This window comes from Dermacentor albipictus, chromosome 1 (genome assembly GCF_038994185.2).
Source record: "Dermacentor albipictus isolate Rhodes 1998 colony chromosome 1, USDA_Dalb.pri_finalv2, whole genome shotgun sequence".
Taxonomy (NCBI): Eukaryota; Metazoa; Arthropoda; class Arachnida; order Ixodida; family Ixodidae; genus Dermacentor; species Dermacentor albipictus.
In genome coordinates this window covers 41,725,600-41,745,424 of record NC_091821.1, presented here as the reverse complement: position 1 = coordinate 41,745,424, position 19,825 = coordinate 41,725,600, and the positions used below count along the sequence as shown (strand labels likewise).

At 41.0% G+C, this 19,825-nt stretch overlaps 1 protein-coding gene across 1 annotated transcript in view; it reads right to left on the bottom strand.

The window, feature by feature from the left end:
• LOC135906598 (uncharacterized) overlaps nucleotides 1-17,823 on the bottom strand; it is a 52,870-nt gene extending 35,047 nt beyond the window's left edge. Inside the window, exons 1-2 of the mRNA XM_065438057.2 lie at nucleotides 17,604-17,823; nucleotides 313-537 (exon numbers count right to left, since the gene is read on the bottom strand). Coding sequence (XP_065294129.1) covers nucleotides 313-537; nucleotides 17,604-17,679 — 301 coding nt within the window. The 5' untranslated portion in view covers nucleotides 17,680-17,823. The remainder of the gene's footprint in view (nucleotides 1-312; nucleotides 538-17,603) is intronic.
• Between the last annotated feature and the right edge of the window lie 2,002 nt (nucleotides 17,824-19,825).

Genomic DNA, 19,825 nt, shown 5'->3' with positions numbered 1-19,825 from the left:
GTTAGGCTTAGGTAAGTACTGCCAAATGTATAGACGGTGTGTTTTCCATCTTAATTTCACCCACCAAATAATTGGTTCAACTTCCGTCCCGTCAGGGTCAAATTAATGGAAGTCAACTGTAGCTGGACCATTTCCATGTTAGGCTAAATGAAAATTGATTGTAGGTAATTTCCTGTTGTTTTATAGTGGTTTCAGCTGCACTCTTAAAAGTTGCTGAAGCCTGTAAGAAAGTAAGCAAAAACATGACAGCAATTGTTTGCTTTGCCAACAAGGGGAGCCCAATTATAACAGGGAAAACATAATACAGCTTACCCACTCCAATTGCAGATTCATCAACAAGGCTGTCTAATCCAGAGACATCACTCTCAGCAACCTCTGCACTGGATGGGCCACCAAGGCTACTGCGCTCCCCAAGTTCAGGTGCCTCTTCTGCCATTCGTTCTTCTGGATCATTCCAGCCTCTCTGGGGAGTCCAGCTGGGCTGCAGACGCAAGCTCCGCTCTAGCAGCATACCGTTCCTCAAACGCCATGATGGTCCTAAAGGAGATAAACCAAAACAATTGTTTATATGTGGGAAATATCTTTTGAAAACTACATTGTACAATTCTGCTTTTGTGTAAGCTCATAATCCACCATCACATTTGTACAATAGAAAAAAATATAAATTCACCATGCTTTGATAAAGAAAAACTAAACCAAATTAATTTTGCTGGCAACCCATTAAGTGAACAAAAAATAAAGGGATGCAAAAAAAAAAAATCTGGAACTGCCATCTGCACAAGCCACATGTATGGCAGCTCAACTGGCACTGGGCAAACTGATAGCACAAAACCTTTATTAGCCTTTTTGGTAGCTAATTTGTTGCAACAGATTTGCCATACAAGTGATCCCATTCAGTTTTCTGCAGAGCTTAGAAAAAACTATTGTCGAGATTATCAACTCTAATTTGTGTACTGTTACTCTACAAATGTTGCACATTGTAGATGTCCAGGGAAAACACAGGGAAGGCGGGAGATGGAAATTTAACACAGCAAAACGAGAACAAGGTAAAAGAGGGAGCCAATACTTCGACAAGTGGACTTGTATTCTTCAAGGCAAGTTTTTCAAGGCAAGGCAAATGAAAAGACAAGTCCAGTTGTCGAAATGTTTGCTCCTGCTTTTACCTTGTTCTCATTTTGCTCATCACATTGTAGACGAGGCATAGAAGAAATGAAGGCCACAGAAGCAGACCTAGTATTCCTTTCATGTTTCCACATTTTCCGTGCCTCATCTTCAAGAATATTCACAAACTGGCCGAGCAGTCAATGGTTCTAAATATTACAAAAATTTCACAGCACATATACTAAACTGTCAGCTCCTATTGCCCTCGTGCAGAGCAGATGGCGACACTATGAACAGTGCCATAGTGACACAAGCAAAGGGACTTGCATTTCCCGTATACTATGCTCAGAGTTGAAACGTTACCATGTTTGTTTACTTGCCCCTGCTCACAATGAGCATATATGTGCATTGTGAATCAATATTCTAAAAAATAATATTTTTTAAGTGTTACTTTTATAAATGTGAGCCATTCTGTGCCAACAAATGTTATATTTTTTATCTGGCTTTCATAAAACAACAGCTATGGTGGTCAAAGACCCTAATCATGATCTCATGCATCAGTTGCACTAGAGTCTACAGAGCTTTTAAACGAAGCATGACATTCTGTCTCCATCACAAAATGGTATGTTGACTAAGCCGTGTAGTTAAACATATTATCAGACCTGCCAACCTCAAAATATGAATGGTACTGTTGAAGCAAAAAAATTCTAAGTTTTGTGAAAAACATACGAAGCTATTTTATTAGTATGTTAAGTGTTTATAACTAAGGAAATAGCAAATCAAATGCATATGTTGGAATTTATGTGAAGCAACGCTTAGTAAAGCAGTAAATACTACACAACTAAATGCAATGTGTACAATTGTGTTCATATTCATCCTATGCAACATGTAACCTCATGCAATGTTTATTCTTATGCACTACACCATTCACAAACTGTGGCGAAATGCAAACACCAAATCAGGCAGACACACACTGCGAGACATACATGTAACCACATTTAAAGACTCCATATTCATTATCTCACAGTTGCACATACCCCTTCTGCAAGACTGGCCAAGAATGGTTTCATATCCAGAGGCAAATACCCAATGGCACAAGGATGAAAAATAGGCTGTTGAAATACATGCAGTATTCCATTATAAAGTTTGTGTGCTCTAGACATACCTGTGAACCAATACAGGTACATTTTATTTGCAATTTCTTGTTTTATTATGCAAAACAAGAGTGCTCTCCTTGGCACGACTTTTATGGTTAAAATTCCACGCTATATAAGTGAGAGTATCTGATGGCACATACCTATCTGCCAATCGGCCTCTCTGGCCTTTGGACGTAGGCTCCTTGAGGTTAAGAAATCTGCATGCTTTAGAAATGATTGTGAATGGAGATTAAATGTACGAGTTTTTTGTGATAGAATGTATTACTGCGCTAAAGCAGGTGGTCTCACGGCACTACTTTTTGGATCAATTCAGTGCTACATAAGCCAGTGTGCTGTGTTCTATCATGTAAATACCAACCAACAGATCAACATGCAGCCCATGGTGGGCCAGGCAAAAACTTTAATTATTCTAGAGGCATGCTGTGAACTAGCCCTCACAAGAATATTCATGAAGATTACTTGTGAATATTCCTGTAGCGACAAATTTCAGTTGCCATTATTATGAAAGGGCGACGCTGCTGCACATGCATGGGTCTAAATAATCTAGCAGGTCTGAAAAATCAGCTTCTGAAAAATAGGTCGACAAAAGTATTTGTTTTGTTTTTTTAATTAGTTTTACCATAAACTCAACACAAATTAAATATACAGTAGTAAATTGTAAACAAGCTGTAAAAGAACTGGCATTTTATGATCAAATTGTAAGTTGGCAGCTACTAGATGCAATGTATACAATTTGCCTTGTAACTCCACTCATTTCGTGATACATAATTAAAGAGGGTTCTAGAAAAGATATAATTTAGCAGTTTCGAAATTTTTTACTTGTTACGTAAACATTTTTTCTGCATTCTAAAGAAAGCGCACAAAATATGTAAAAAGCATGTGACATACCCACTTGCGCACAGTGATCGCAGTGCTCATAAAGGTGCCACTTACGAACAAACAGCGCATCTAGCCTGATGCACTGCTGCTTAAAAAGTGACAGGGCAGCGATGGAAGCATTGGCTGTACTATTTAACCAGTGATGTGCTCCCCTCGCAGTGGTTCATGATAGAGATAAGCAGACAGGCTAGATGTGCTCTTCATTCATACGTGGGACATTTGCGAGCACTCTAATTCCGGCACGCAAGCAGGCATGTCATGTGCCTTATTTCATATTTTGCATGCTTTCTTTAGGACACATAAAAAATTATTACCTAACAAGTAGGAAGTTTAAAGATTCTGAACTAGATGCTTTCTAGAACTCAACTCTCTCATTCAAAGTTCTGCCCGAAAATTAATACTTGCACAGTTGCTTAATTAATCTTGAATAAATATCAAATTAAGCAGAATCCAAAACTAGTGTGGCTTGCTCCAATACAACAGCCAAGAGCATGGATTTGGTTGGCAAAATTCAAGTTGGCAGAACTCGCATCATGCACACATTTGTAATCACTGGCACCTTCAATGCGAAACACCAACTATAGGGCCTGGTTGATGGAGGTGCGCATGGTGTAACGTCATCACAACTCGTGTCTGCCACCAATTATCACGTAGTACCTGATAGTACTCAGTAACCCACGATCCCAACCTATGTTTCCATCGTATGTTGCCCAAAGCCGGACAAATGGCACTTTAGGATCTCTTGCTCTTGCCTCATACAGTTGCGACTGGTTCGTTAGCAATTCAGAAACTCTGACCATCGAAACATTCAATTCTTCCTTTTCTGGTAGAACAAGCCTCAACTTGAATGCTTTTCAAAATATGAAATACAAGAAATTCTGGAATCTCAAATTCTAACTACTTCCAATTAGTTCAACAAACTCCCTTTCATTTAAAAGAAGCTCTAGAATTTGTCATTTTTATATTATTTTCAAATGCTTACGTGAAGCTCATTTACGACCAGTTTTTCCATAACCAGGCAGAATTCCTGGTAGATGCCAGAATTGACGATTTAGCTTAAATGCATAAGAGCAATGTGTAGGTCCTTTAGAAAAAAAAAACAGAACTTCCAACTTGGAGACTACACTCTTAGGCAAAGTTACACCCTTTGGCTTGCCCCTTCTGCCACGCAACAATAATCGTTATCTGCCTAGATGCGTTTCCTTTCTTTAACGCTGCAAGCCCGGTACTTTCCAGTAATGAACGGCATGCGCACTATCGGCATAGAACAGTTTACACCCTTTGGAGTGCCCCTTCTGATAACGCGCGTGCCGTTCGTAACTGGAAAGTTCCGGGCTCGCAGCGTTAAAGAAAGGAAACGCATCAAGGCAGATAACGATTATTGTTGTGAGGCAGAAGGGGCAAGCCAAAGGGCATAACTTTGCCTAAGAGTGTATAACCAATCTCAATACTATAACACTTTGGCCACTAATGAAGTGCAGATTGACCTTCCTACAGCTCCTGCCTCCAAGCACCTTTGCACATGGTAAGAAATCCTATATTCAGCCTCCCATTCCAAAGCTCATTTGCAAAATGGCACACCATGCAACAACTGCCATCACTTTGACTTCCCAACGGTGGTTTTACAAGTGTTTTACTAAGTGTTTTACACTCTGATAAGTTGTTAACCGCACAAGTTTCTGTAGATTATCTATCCATTGACAATCATTACACTCTGCTCCCGCAATTAATGGCTTAGCACAATCCGACTAATAACATGCCTTTCAACATTAGAGAAATTGAACAACCTTGGGTAACACCCCTTCTGAGACAGGCTCACTCTTCCCATGTTGGAAATTGTTTTTCACAAGACATCAACATTTTTTTTCCTTTTGATATGTAATTCTTGTTTGACACTAATACTCTTCCCTATTTGTTGGCAAAAAGGTTGCTTCATTTTTGCAGCAACACCAAACCGACTACCCTTTCATCATACCTGCGTAATGTAAGGAATACTACTTTTTTCAATTTTACTTCCTATACTCTAATAATTTACTCCATCCTAAGCAATTTGTTTTACACATGGGAAGAGTGTGTCCCTCGCCTTATATGTGATCCGTAAAATTCGTTGAAAGATAAGAAGCTCATAATTCATCTCTCGATTTCAAAGGTACCTTTAACAGTGGTTGTCATCCCACAGTATTAGTTTCTTAAAACTCTTAAATGGTACCATTGTCCGTTAATGAAATAAGATTTTTCTTTGAACACCGTCATTTCCTGCTCTAGCGACTGCGAGGCATAACCCACACTTTCAACTAGAACTCCCACAGGGCTCATCAATAAGTCCCCTACAGTGGAATATTATAACCCATTGACTTTTGAATCTCTCCTTCACGCCCAGTAGGTCAACAAAGGTGTACGCTGACGACAGGTGGTTGCTATTTCCGCAACTAACCGTTCAGATCACTTATGTTATCGTGAGGCAGTTATGTTATCTCCAACTGGGCACACTGTGGAGAAGTCACCCCCAGCATAGAAAAACCGTGCATGTATACATCCCCAATAGCCATTACAATACTTTCGCAACCTCACTGTTAGCTTAAATAACGTCACCTACAAATGCCAACCAAGAATAACAATCCTCAGTGTCATTTTATATTCGAGCCTAACATTTACTGAACATCTACACTACTTCAGGGACAAAATCAGAAATTCGTTCCTCCTGTTTGCGCTCTTTTCTTTAAATACATAACTCCGTATCCCCAGTCCACTTCAAAACTCACCTCCATACACGCACACTCCCACTGGCCATCACAGGTGCACAACTCACGCAGAATGCACCTAGTTGTGAGTAGAGTTCAGTACCCTCACTCACCCAGTCTTGTTATTGCGATCGCTTCTTAGCTATGAACATGCACCAGCTATTCCAGCAGCCCATTTTACTATGATATTACATGTCCTCTAAGAACTAGGTGCCTTCTTCCATTAAAATCAAATGAACACGTAACATGAGTAGTTGACAATAGATTAGGTATTTGTTTTACACAGTATGAACAACTAGCTGGGCAACTTAAAGAATTCCATGAAAGAGAAATTTCAGGGGACGGGTATTGCAGTAAAACACTACCTATATAGCACCGAGCTCCACTAAGCTCACTGAATGTACAAATCTCGACCCCTAAATCCAACCGTGCATGGCAAATCAGTTTTGCAATAACTTTTTCAAGTTAAAGCCTGTGCAAGAGAAAATTGTCTTATACAGCTAGTAGCCAAAGGAACTATGTTTCACTAAAATCATTGCGCGTTTCTACCAGGCCCACGAATGTTGTTTTTCTTCTAACTTGTTTGAACCTGACTGGACCATTTAAAGATGCTTCAGAGATGAACCAAAACTGAACTAAAAGCGCGAGCCCCAACACGAATGAAACTAAACAAGATTTTAGTTTGACACCCTTAATTTGTTTCTTTTCAGTGCAGCACCTGACTTCACAATACTACAGCCACACTCCCTATTAATCACCAAGTTTCAATGCAACCCTGCAGGGAGATCTGTCACACACTGTGGCCTTGTTCTGTATTGATTTCTGGCAAACTTTTGTTCCCCTTGCCTTTGCTATCGGAACTTCATACCCCTGATATTAGTATAATTGAGAAAACTAGTGTATAAATGCAACAAAGAAAGGAAATCCTTCAAAGTGTAAAAAGCCAGCCCAGTGTTAACATGTTTTATAATGTTAGAAATACTACATAATTCGGGTATTTTTATGTTCCACATGAAAATGGTACGTTCAGTTTCAAGTTTTACAAACAACAGACTGTGTTACAGATTTTGCAATATCCTTTTAAGCAACAAGCTCAGAAACATGATTTCTGCTGCAGCATGTTCACCAATAAATCACCCATCTAATTAACAAAGAACAAACATTTTAACATTTGGACTAAACTCATACTTTAAAAGATGGTGTGTATTCCTGGTAGCTCCTGCATGAATAAGTTTCTTAAACATTTGAAGACATTTCATTGACTAATCGACAGCTTTAATATCTAGGCTAGATAATTTGTAGACGTTGGCTTTGTCAATTTTTGCATTGCATAGTTCTTAGAAGTTTGACAAAAGCTAAAAACCTTCATCTTCCGCAGAAAGTTATTTATTGCTGCTGTCATTTGCTCTTGGAACATGGCAGGCCCCATGATGGCTTCATTTTAAGCAGTGCTGGCATTTTCATTTTCTGGCCTATTCATCATCAAAAACGACACTTAGAAAGGGCATAGCCAATACATTATATTTTGCCACTAAATTGGTTCTTTCATGAGGAAACAAATCTGTGCTGTACTCCACAAAACAACACACAACTGCATGCTGTATCATATTTGATACATCAAATAATACTTGCTTCACAGAAGCAACTGAACGAACTTTTCAACAAAACATCATACGTCTAATGAACAATTAAAGAAAAAAACTTGGTATCTTTAGTGCACCGATTTCAAGTGTATAAACTGTGAAAATCACCTGTTTTGACAAAATTGTTGCATGCTGTGTGACAAGCTGCTGCCATGCATTACTTTAAGAAAAAAAAGAACTAAAAATTATTTCCTGTGCTACATTTACTATGTATTTCACTGGCAGAGAATACAGATTTTATGTGAATATGTAGAACTTATTTTTTTATTTTCTATAATTTTCTATTATGTTAGAAAAAGTTGTTATACCAGTTGTCCCACTTAACTTGGACCAAGGTTTTTAAAAAACCCAAGAGCTCTAGAGAAATCGTAATGACTGCACAGGAGCGGAAGTTGTGTGTACTTATAGGCAGTATTTTTTTTCAAGTATTAATTAATTAATTGTTTTAATTAGCGAACCTTTTATTATTGCTTAAATTGCAAACATGTCACTTACAAAGTTGTAGGGCACCTTAAGTAACCTCCAAGTCTAGCATTTATTTAGTGCTGAAGTGTGCCTGGTGGTTCTTTCCAAGAAAAAACAAAAGCCCGCGAAATATGAAATAGATGCACGCTTGCGCGCCGCTGCTCAAGCACGTCCAAGCAACCTTTGAAAGATATATGGCTGCATTTGTTTATCGCCGCATCGTACAAGGCTCCATCATGTAGAATGGCTCGCGAGGTTTCGCGACCCAATTAGCGTGGTGCGATAAGCATCAGCATCTGCAGACGCAAAGAATGCGCTCGATCATGAGGCACTCAGGATAGCTTTACCTTTTGCGTATCATGAAACAAAGGTACAAAAGAAATTAAACCAATGTTAAAAAAAGCGTGCAAAATAGCACAAAAAAAGAAAAAAGGCAGCTCTTGGAAGAACAGAAAAGAGCTCTTAGGAGTTTACTTCAATAAAAAATAAACCAAAAGCACATAAAGCGTCTCAGCCGCCCACAAAGAAACATCCAAAGGTGCAACTGGTTTAGCCATTTACCCTTTCAGTCTCTTGAACTCTGGAAAAGAGGCAAAACAAAACAGTTTTTTACCTATTTCTATCTTTGGTGCAAGCTTTTTTTTTATGTAAAGATAGGGAGAAATCATGAAGGTGCATTAAGCAGTCATGTTTTACACCAGTTTTGAGCGGTTATTTTCCACTGCCACTTATAGCATGGGCTCAAACAGGTCACCATGTGAAGCAATACAGTACTTTCTTCTTTCCAACACTTGTGTTGTTGCAGCTTTGACCAACGACGTTGCATTCTCGCAGCAGACTCTGCTTATTTTTGCCTTTGGTGCATCCGGTGTGGTAATTTCGCTGCTATACACACTATCTTTTACGTAGCCGCACAAGAAGTCCAGCGGTGTCATGTCTGGCATCCCTGCAGGCCAGGGTACAGGTCCGTGGGAGCCAATCCACTGTCCAGGAAAAAGCTTGTTGAGCTACGCTCGAGACTGACTACTACTATGCGCAGGCCATCGTGTTGACACCAGATGTTCCAAACTATGCAAGTTGAACGTTGCAACAGACGTCGTTCACAGGGCCCTCAACGATGTCGTTGACATAGCATTGCGTCATTAGTGTGTTGTAAAAAAATATGGGTCTGATGATGCTGCCATCAAAAATATCGCACAGCACATTAAATGACCACTGGTATTGCTGTCGTGTTTGTGCCAGCCAGTGGGGATTCCTATCACTCCAGTAGTGCATGTTGTGAAGATTGACTTGAGCGTTTCTGGAGAAATTGGCTTCATCCATCCAAAGCATGTGAGTGAGAAAGTCTGCTTCTTCATATTTCGTGACAATCTAACTGGCAAATTCAAGTCTGTTTTCAAAATCTCTGTCTTCAATGTTTTCGATGAAGATGTACATGGTACAGGTGCATATGATCTTTTTTTTTTTAAATCCTCCACACTGACAACCATGAGATTCTAGCCTCCGCACTGGCGTCGCGCACACTACCGTGAGGGTTGGCAGCAAAGAATGCCAAAACATCCCTCTCTGCTTCTTGAACTACCGTCGCAGTCCTGTGTTGCTTTCTTGTGAGGCTGCCCATCTCGCAAAGGACTTCATACATTCTAAGTATTGTTGACGGATTAGGGCGTCCTCCACAATGTCACATCTGGAATAGCTTGGCTGCCTTCCTTTTGTTGCCGTGCGCGGCCCCCAGAGCCAGGATCATTTTACCCTTCTGATCATTCGTGAAGAGCATGACTGTCTTCTTGAAGAGCAGGTAACTGACGTGGTACTGTTGAGATCTCTCGTTATTATCTACGCACTGACACGTCAAGCAAAAATTTACGTTATCGACAACAGCATATGCTGGCCGTACAGATCCGCCAAAATGCATTAGATGGACATAGCCTGCGCAAGGTTAGTTTCTATTGCTAAAGGCAACAAAAACAACATATGTTTCCAGCGTGCCTATCTAGAGAACAAGATGAGCACGCAAAATTACTCCCAAGTGCGCAGTCACGGTTTCCAGGCTTCGAAATCCCCCCCCCCCCCCCCCCCCCTACAGCTCCGCTACGCTAATCAGTGCATCAGCGGCGTGTCCTCATGATGCCACGACTGTCACATAGCATGCAGCCCTGTATCGAGCTGCCGCCGCTAGTAAAGCCGTGTATCCGTGGCTATTCGTTTGGGAGCGCTTGAGCAGCGCCGCGCGAGTGCGTATCTATTTTCTATTTTGGATGTTTCGTGCGCTTTTGTTTTTTCTCGGAAAAATCAACGAGGCTAAGCTGAGCATGAAACGCTTGAAATTTGGAGGTTACTTGAGCTGCCCTACAACGTTGTAATTGATAAATTTGCGATTCAAGCAATAATCAAAAAGTTCGCAAATTAAAAGCAATTAAGTAATACCCCGTGATGAAAAATATACTGGCTGTAAGTACACACGACTACGGCTACTATGCAGTCGGTACGATTTCTCTAGAGCTCGTGTTTTTTTTTTTTTTCTAAATTTTGGCCCAAGTTGACTGGCACACCCGGTAATACAGAAAGATTGGCCTACAAACAGCCATGGTGAGTGAATGGAACTTTTCAACAAAAAGTACCTTTAAGCCACACAAAAGCCTTAATCATCATTTTTAATGGAAAGCAGGGTGCAGCAGGCAACAAAAGAGAGAGAGTAAGGAGTCTACTTCACATCTCAGGACACATTAACATATTTCATTAGAGTGTTTCATTTTGAAGCGTTGATCATGCCATATTAAACTATTTTCAGTGCCAATTTAAAGACAACCCTTTGTTTCAGGGATATAATTATTTTTGTTTTCATTATTTTGAGATATGATCTTTCCATCAGCACCAAAAGTTTGGGGCCTGTTCCAGGTAGTTATTGGCCTCATAACTCTTAAAGAAGAAACATGAAAAAAATTGTTGGTAAGTATATAGGCACAGCAAGCCGTTTCTACTTCCAATTTTACAATGTATAAAGTCATAGCTTAAAATTGAATCTAAAACCACTGGATGGGGCTTTTCTTTTGTTATGGTACAATACTGCAGACAATAGTCCAAGCAGGAGAGGGTACAAACAAAAGAAGAAAACATATATATTGCCCTGTGTGTGTGCGCCCTGTGTGTGTGTGTGTGTGTTCCTTCTTCGTCCATCGTCTCTTTAGCACCTTCACTTCAGATCATGCTTAACCAACACGCCCAACTATCCATCATAACTTCATTTACCAATCACAAGGTATTACGTAGTAAGGGTGAAGTTGATGGTAATAAATTCCACTCTGATTGTACACAGGAAGGATGAATATTTATATAGGTTAGTCCTTGCAAATATAGGCTTGATGTGATGACTGTGTTTATGATGCAAGGCTCGACCAGTGTGTTTTTCCAAGCAATCGGAAGGTTTTATTCCAAGTTTACCAAAATAAAGAGCAGCTAAGAAATTCAAACGTGTTGTTTTCTCATTTGAGCAAGTGGTTCAAGTTCGGCCATCACTGAAGGTAAGTCAAGACGTTTGAAATATTTGTAAACGCAGCGGATGGCTAATCTTTGATTTCTTTTGCCAAGTCTTTCTGCGTTTGCCTGAGTAAAAGGGTCCGAAAAGTGAGCTTTCGCAGAAAATTACAATGAATTTAATACAGCATTAGCAGGAATACATTACAACAATTTCAAGCGCTAAAGCAGGTTTTACGACCAAGATTATGCATGCACACACATACACATATAACTGTTATGAGCACGCACAGACTATTCTTTTGTCATGTTTAGCTTTACCACATTTAAAGCAAAACTTATGGTTCGAAGGAGTTTGATTCAAATAAATTCACACAATCTTTTTCCTTGAGCATGGAATGGAACATTACTCATGAGAACTGAGGCAGCAAAGCAACACGAGAGACAGAATCAAAAGGCTAATACCCAAGCATTGCATTTGTCAACTTTTTTTCTCTTCTTTCATTCTCTCTTTTGCCACTTTCCTGCCGCAACATAAACTTGCCTAACTCCCAAATTCTAACAAGAACAAGCTTTGCCTACATGGCCTCCGTTAACAGGAACTAGCATTTATGTGCAGTTATAATGCCATTTGTTTTTCTGAGAACTTGTAACAAAGTCACATTCACAAGATAGCATGAAATACATGGCTCTGTAGACATTTATGCTACCCTAAGAAAGTAGCAGAGGACAATAAAAGAAAGAAAAAAGGATGGAAACTTGCTTAGCACTATGTTTTGTGACTGCAGTATGCTTAATTACAACTGACCCTACAAATAAAATTGATAAGAAAAGAAAAGGCACTCGCCTCATTAAGAAATTGACAGATGGCAAATTCAGTGATCAAAAACAGAGCTGATGCTAAGGATTACTATAAAGGCGATTTTATGGCCTTGATATGATATCAATTTTAACAAAAAAGCTGGCAGTGCACACGAAAACTCCGATTAGTTATGTGGTGGTGCCAGATGACTTAACAACACCGTCTGTTTTAAAGAGTGCATGCCGCCATCAGGAAAGAGCAGCCCACAGCCCACTTTGCACATGTGCCACAAACCTTGTACAGAAGCAGCCCAAAGGCACTGGTTCTTGAAAATAACTGTCACTGATAGACAATTAGCAAAGCAGCTTAAGATGCCATGCAAACTGACTGCAATTGCTGTTGTACTTGATTTGACAGGATGTTATATCAAGGCACTTAGAATCCTACATCTCAATGAATTCTTTTAAACTTAACATACTGCACATTTATGAACACATTGAATTCATTCCATGAACCTACACATCACTCGCATTCGTTCTGGCATCATGAATTCTGCAAGTATTCAAACTAACAATGAGACAAAAGTATCACGCAATTCTGTACTTTAACAGCTTTTTAGCAGCTATCATTTGTTCTAGTTTTTATAAGGCAGAACCCATGTTTAACTACAAAAGAACCAAAATGTAGCTGCTAAATGAAGCCCTGCAGAAAATTTTCCTGTGTATGGGCCTTTTGCCTGTCGATCTTTATGCATGGCAAATAACCAGGGAAGGTATCAAAGTGTACAAACCAAAAAAAATTCTTTAGGAACTGCAAGTGATCAGTCGCACTAGCAGATTACATTAGCCAACTACAGCCTGCTACACATAATCTGTGAATGGCAACATGTTACGCTAAGAGAATGTCATTTTTACCTACAGTAAATATGCAAGCTACATAATAAACCTTGGACTCATGATGCACTGAGAATGGATGAGTCTAGCAGACAAACGTGCCAAGATATTTCCGGACAATTCCCTAAGGCACTACTTACTATTATAAGATAATACTGTGTGTGTGTGTGTGTGTACACACACCACATATTTCATGTGTCCTTTTCTTCACTTGCATATTGCGGAGGACCCATTGTCCTTGAAACGCAAATATATATGCTATATATATGTATGAGTAAGTCCGCATTGAAAAACGTATTTCGATGTTTCGGCCAGGGACTAGCCTTTTTCCAGAGGTGCATGAGCATGACAGCTCTTTTATAACCTTCACGCAGAGCTTTGCTGTAACATTACACAACTAGCTGCTAAAGACAAGTTGCAAATAGAATTAATGAATAGTTGCCTGGTACAGTTTAGGAATGTATCAGCATGTTATTGCACTTCATAAATATGCATATCCTTTTTAAAATATGCATGGCTTTAGCCCTCATTTGCAGATGGTGTATCTGACTGCAGGTTTGCGAATACTATATTTTTTTTTCAATTTGCACAATGTTGCAGCAATGCTCGGTTGCCTTTCATGTGCACAAGCAAAATGTCTTTTTATGCACTGAAGCTAAAAAGTTACTGGAACGTCCACGCATTTTGTCACAAACTTTGGGAACACATCTCTCGAAACTGGTGTCATCCTCAGAAATTGTTCAGAGTGGATATGACTTTCAGTCACCGACTAGAATTCATAAATTGCAATATGCACCACAATGTAATTATTAGTGTAAAAGTTAATTAGCAAGCTTTTGTGAATTAGTCAAATATTACCTTCGATTTCTTAAGAGGAATAATGTCTGCCTCTGAGAGTAAAACAGCTCAAGTAGAAATGGGCTAAGTGCCATGGGTAATTTTAAAAGATCTGTTAATGATTACAAAAGAAGTACCCAGTGTATGTACGTGTATGTGTGTGAACGAGAAGGGGAACCAAGTGGCCCGGCTTTAGTAAGACAACCACATGAAACTAATAGACAATGACAAGGAAAGCATAGGGGGAATTACTTGTTTATTGAAGTATAGAAATTATATATGAAGGAAAATGAAAGTGGGTAGAAGAACAATTAGCCACAGATAGGTACGAACCAACATCTTCACAATTTGCATGCAATGCTATTTCCAACAGAGCTACCGCAGCAACGTTTTCTCGTCTACTTTATTGAGTATTTATGCATGTGTACTAGAGTTTATATTGGAAATGTTAACTACAATTTCCAATGAGACAGTAATTCCCCCTATGCTTTCCTTGGGCCCTATAACATAAAACTGTGCCAATATGTTTTTATTCCAATTTCCTGACGTCGAATTTGCGTAACCGTCGACGCAAGCATCGGGCGGTCACCGGCAGGGTTATTTGGACAGACCAATCAAACGCTTTCCTCGTTCATAGCAGGTCACTTTTGTTTGCTTGAAAAACTAATAATACTGCCTACACTGAGCGGCTTGTCTTATCTAATTGGCTGACAAGAGGCCAGAGCTCAAGTGGACAGGGATTCGATGGGGCCGAGCCAGTGCACTGAAAATCGATAACCAGATGAAGAGGGTGGTGCTGGCGTCTGTGATTGGTCCGCTTTCCTTTACTTAGCTTGCGGTAGCTCGTCGACAATCGCGGCGACATGCAACGGAAGCTTAAGAATGACGCTAAAACGGATATTCAGCACAGAAAAGTGGGCAGCATGAGGTCGTAAATGTGCCGAAAGTGCTCAAAAACATTACACGGCCACGCAAAAACTTTTATTACATGCAAATAAACCCATGCTCTCCGGTAGGTGCGAGTAGCGAGTGCCTGAGCGATTGGCGGCAGCCATCTTTTATTCCTTTTGGAATGGGGCAGCCTGCAACTATTCCAAAGAAAATTAAGTTTTGTTCAGCATATTAATGCATCTTTAAAGCATACACGTCACTTTGATGCAGTGAGTCTTTGTGGTTTTGTGACGTTGCGTGAGAGGCAGGTGAAGTCCGTGCCACCCGAAAACTTTTGACCAATAATCGTGGGCTAATGACGAAAAGGCGTTGAATCAGAAATAAATATTTCTCTTTTCTTCGGTCAAATCATGCATAATCAGTGCTTACACGTCGTATCAGATGGGGGCTATCACGGTTTTCGTGACATCGCATGATAGACAGGTGAAGTGGGAGTGGCCCAAAAAGTTTTTCACCAATCGCGGAGGGCTGATTGCAGAATTGGAATAGCAAAGTTTGGAATAGTGTTACATTATAGCGCCCCTTGTTGTCACTGTCTATATATATATATACATGATGTCCCGACCATCATGCACCAAGATTTAAAAATATGCAAATGCCATGTAGCTAGACTGAACCAAGGTAATGTTGTTTGCCGTCACTTGGAGATACTCGATTATTTTTTGTATTCTGCCTAATTACATAATTAGCCTTAACTTCTCAAATATTATAACTAGATGAAAAGTGTCAATGAGAAAGTTGCAAAACAACATGAAAAACTACTGATACAGCTTTCTGTTGCTCAATACGTGCTAGATAAGTTTTTTTCAGAGCATGAAAGAAGCCCGCGAAGACACACAAAGTGCCTCGAGCGGCCAGTTACGTAGCAATTTTGTGTGTATTCGTGGGCTTCTGTATAGTCTTGCATAATTTCAAATGAAGTAACAAATTCCACACTGAAGTGAAAAAAAAAAAGAAAACAAGAACATTCCGCAGCATTTTTGCATCAATAATACAACACTTAAGAACTGATGCAGTTGGCATGATTCGAGAACTGTTATATTCTACACCCTTCAAGTGTGTGTCTAAAAGTGCAGTTTGCAGATAACACTATATTTTATGCATGTACAAATACAGCATTTTCCAGCGAGACAGCATTGCAGTTTTGATGCTCACTTCTGCGGGTACATCTGTTTACATGGGCCTCACCTTTCCACAGGACCTGCACACCTTAAAGTCACCTTTCTTCAAATGCAGATAAAAGTGTCAACATCAGTGGCTACAAGGTACAACAGACTAATACAAAAGGCACTACCAGTTTTGTTTAAAGCAAAAGGAAAATTAACTACCAGACCCAAGCATATGGTAAACAAAACAATAAATAATTAAATTATGGGGTTTTACATGGCAAAATCACTTTCTGATTATGAGGCACGCCGTAGCGGAGGACTCCGAAAATTTCGACCACCTGGGGTTCTTTAACGTGCACCTAAATCTAAGTACACGGGTGTTTTCGCATTTCGTCCCTATCGAAATGCGGTCGCCGTGGCCGGGATTCGATCCCGCGACCTCGTGCTCAGCAGCCTAACACCGTTGCCACTGAGCAACCGCGGCGGGTAACAATGATTAATGGCAATGATGATGTATTATATTAGCGCACAAATCGTTGGTTTTACTTCAGAAAAGCAAACACATGATATGCCAAATGAGATGAGATGCCTGTTACAATTAACCCCTTGTCTTATGTGAAGAATGTGCAAAACTCAGGGCCGATCAGGTAGCCACTGACATTATGCACAACACAAATCACATCTAATGTGCAATATTTGCAGTACAGGTGCTTTGTGCGTTCTCAGAATACATGTAGCAAAGCCTGCATGTTCTCTACCGGACAAGTGCATTGCAAGAGAGTTTACAACTGACCACGTCTTTTCTCATAGCGTGTGCAAGTTTTTCTTCTTGCAGTTAACACTGACGTAATACAGTGGCTAGAAATAGTCAACGCAGCGGTGATCACCAATTAAAACTGTTCACAGACGCAGGAAACACACGGCAATACTGTAACCAGACAGTAGAAGTAGTAAGCTGTTAAAAACGTAACTGCACGTTGGTCTCTTCATCGCCAGCGCAATGCGGTGTCAGTGAACTTGCAATGCATAAAAATGCACCCAAGTGATTCGGACTCGGCCGTTTTTCAGTTGGACGAGAAGAGCGGCAGAAAATCCAGCCCATAAGACGAACGCAGTAAACGCGATAAAAACCATGCTTCTATGAGAACCACATCTGTCTGCGGGTAACACACCTACTGATACACATGCAGGTCAGACAGCGTCGTGTACCAGTATGTTGCTACATACCAAAACTATACTACCATATCTTACCAGGAATAATGCACCGGGGGTTCGATATTCACTCTTATATAACACAGCCGGTAAAAAACAAGTGACGGCTGTAGCTTGTCATTGAATGATGACAAATGCAAGCATGCAAAGTTCAACACTCCAATCCGACAATACACCGATGCAAGAAACACCGCTCTGAATCAGCATGTCAACAAAACACGGCGATTCGCACGCGCTGTCTCGCCCCAACAACGTGACATCTGTTCTAAACTAAGCGCAAAATGGCGAGAGTTCCGAGCCGCGTTCGCGAGAACACAGGTGCGAACTTTCAGCACTTACCTTGATAGTTTCTCGAACGAACTTCGGCAGTTACATAGAGTATGAGGACTGCGATCCAAGGTGTGTGCCTTTTCATATCCGGCAACGTTTAGATGTTAAGCGGGATGGCATAGAAACGTCTAAGCTAACGTCTCATACATATCCACCACCTAAAACCGCACGTCCGCCATCTTCGACAGGCATCGCACAGTCGGCGACACCAGCGCCGCTGGCGCCGCACAAAGAACACCAAAGAAGCTATTTATAGCTGGCAGTAGCTGGTAGCTCGCACGGTTGGAGCTGGAGTCGGAGTGCACGCCGTGCTGCGCCGTGCTGTCATGTGATTGAATACAGCACAACCGAAGTACGCGCTTTGGCGCGAAGTTGGAGTGAATTTCACACGGATGTGCAAAAATACTCTGCAGCGCACAAGCAATATCCGTTTCCCCTGGAAAACCAAAAATTACTTTGTCGAATACCGTGGCGTCACGACCAGACAAAATGAGTACACTCTTAAAACGGTTGCACCGTTTGGGGTGTATATTTGTCCCACAACGATAATCGTCATCTGCCTTGCTTGCGTTTCCTTTCCTGAAAACTCGGCGCTCGCTACTTTCATGTCGAGAATGCTGCGTCACACTGATAACGCGCATGCCGTTCGTGACTGGGAAGTATCGGGCTCGCAGCGTTAATGAAAGGAAACGCGGGCAACACGGATGACGATTATTGTTGTGGGACAAAATACGCCCCAAAGGGTGTAAATTTTTCTAAAAGTGTATCAGAAGGGGCACTCCAAAGGGTGTAAACTGTTCTATGCTGATAACGCGCGTGCCGTTCGTTACTGGAAAGTACCGGGCTCGCAGCGTTAACGAAAGGAAACGCATCAAGGCAGATAACGATTATTTTTGTGTGGCAGAAGGGGCAAGCCAAAGGGTGTAAACTGTTCTTAGAGTGTATCTCGCCACAACAACAATCGTCATCTGTCTTGGTCGTATTTCCTCTCTCTAACACTGCGATCGAGCCCGGTACTTCCAATTAAGTGAAGAACGGCATACGCGTCATTAGCATGGCAGAGCATTCTTGACAGGAAAGTAGCGAGCGCAGCGTTTTGAAAGGAAACGCAAGCAAGACATGACGATTATCGTTGTGTGGCAAATATACACCTCAAAGGGAGCACATTTGTTCAAGAGTTTATCTTGCAACAACAATACTCTAAAATGTTTACACCCTTTGTGGTGTATATTTGCCACGCAACAATAACCCTCATATGTCTTGCCCACATTTCCTTTCTTGAAAATGCTGCGCTCGTTACTTTCCTGACGCGAATGTTCTGTCATGCTGATAACGCGCACGTCGTTCGTGACTTGGAAGTACCGGGCTCGCAGCAATAAAGAAAGGAAATGCGGGCAAGAGAGATGAAGATTATTTCGCGCGTGCCGTTCGTTACTGGAAAGTTCCGGGCTCGCAGCGATAAAGAAAGGAAACGCATCAAGGCAGATGACGATTATTTTTGTGTGGCAGAAGGGGCAAGCCAAAGGGTGTAAACTGTTCTTAGAGTGTATCTTGCCGCACAACGACAATCTTCATTTGTCTCGCTCGTGTGTCCTTTCTTGAAAACGCTGCGCTCGCTACTTTCCTGTCCAGAATGCTGTCATGCTGATAACGCCCATGCCGTTCGTGACTTGGAAGCAGTTTACACCCTTTGGAGTGCCTCTTCTGATAACGCGCGTGCCGTTCGTCACTGGAAAGTTCCGGGCTTGCAGCTATAAAGAAAGGAAACGCATCAAGGCAGATGACGATTATTTTTGTGTGGCAGAAGGGGCAAGCCAAAGGGTGTAAACTGTTCTTAGAGTGTACGACCCACAGGGATACGACCATCCATTTGTTTAGGAGTGTATGACGTACACTCTTAGAAATATTTACACCCTTTGGGGCGTATCTTCTCCCACAACAATAACCGTCATCTGTCTTGCCCGCGTTTCCTTTCTTTAACGCTGCGAGCCCGGTACTTCCCATTCACGAACGGCATGCGCGTTATCAGTGTGACGCAGCTTCTCGAAAGGAAAGTAGCGAGCGCCGAGCTTTCAAGAAAGGAAACTCGGGCAAGACAAATGGCGATCATTGTCGTGGGACAAAATAAGCCCCAAAGGGTGTAAATATTTCTAAGAGTGTAGGTGAAAAACCAAATCTCAGCGGAAAAACAAATGTGCAGAAACCATTCATTCTTAAAAAACTTCATACCC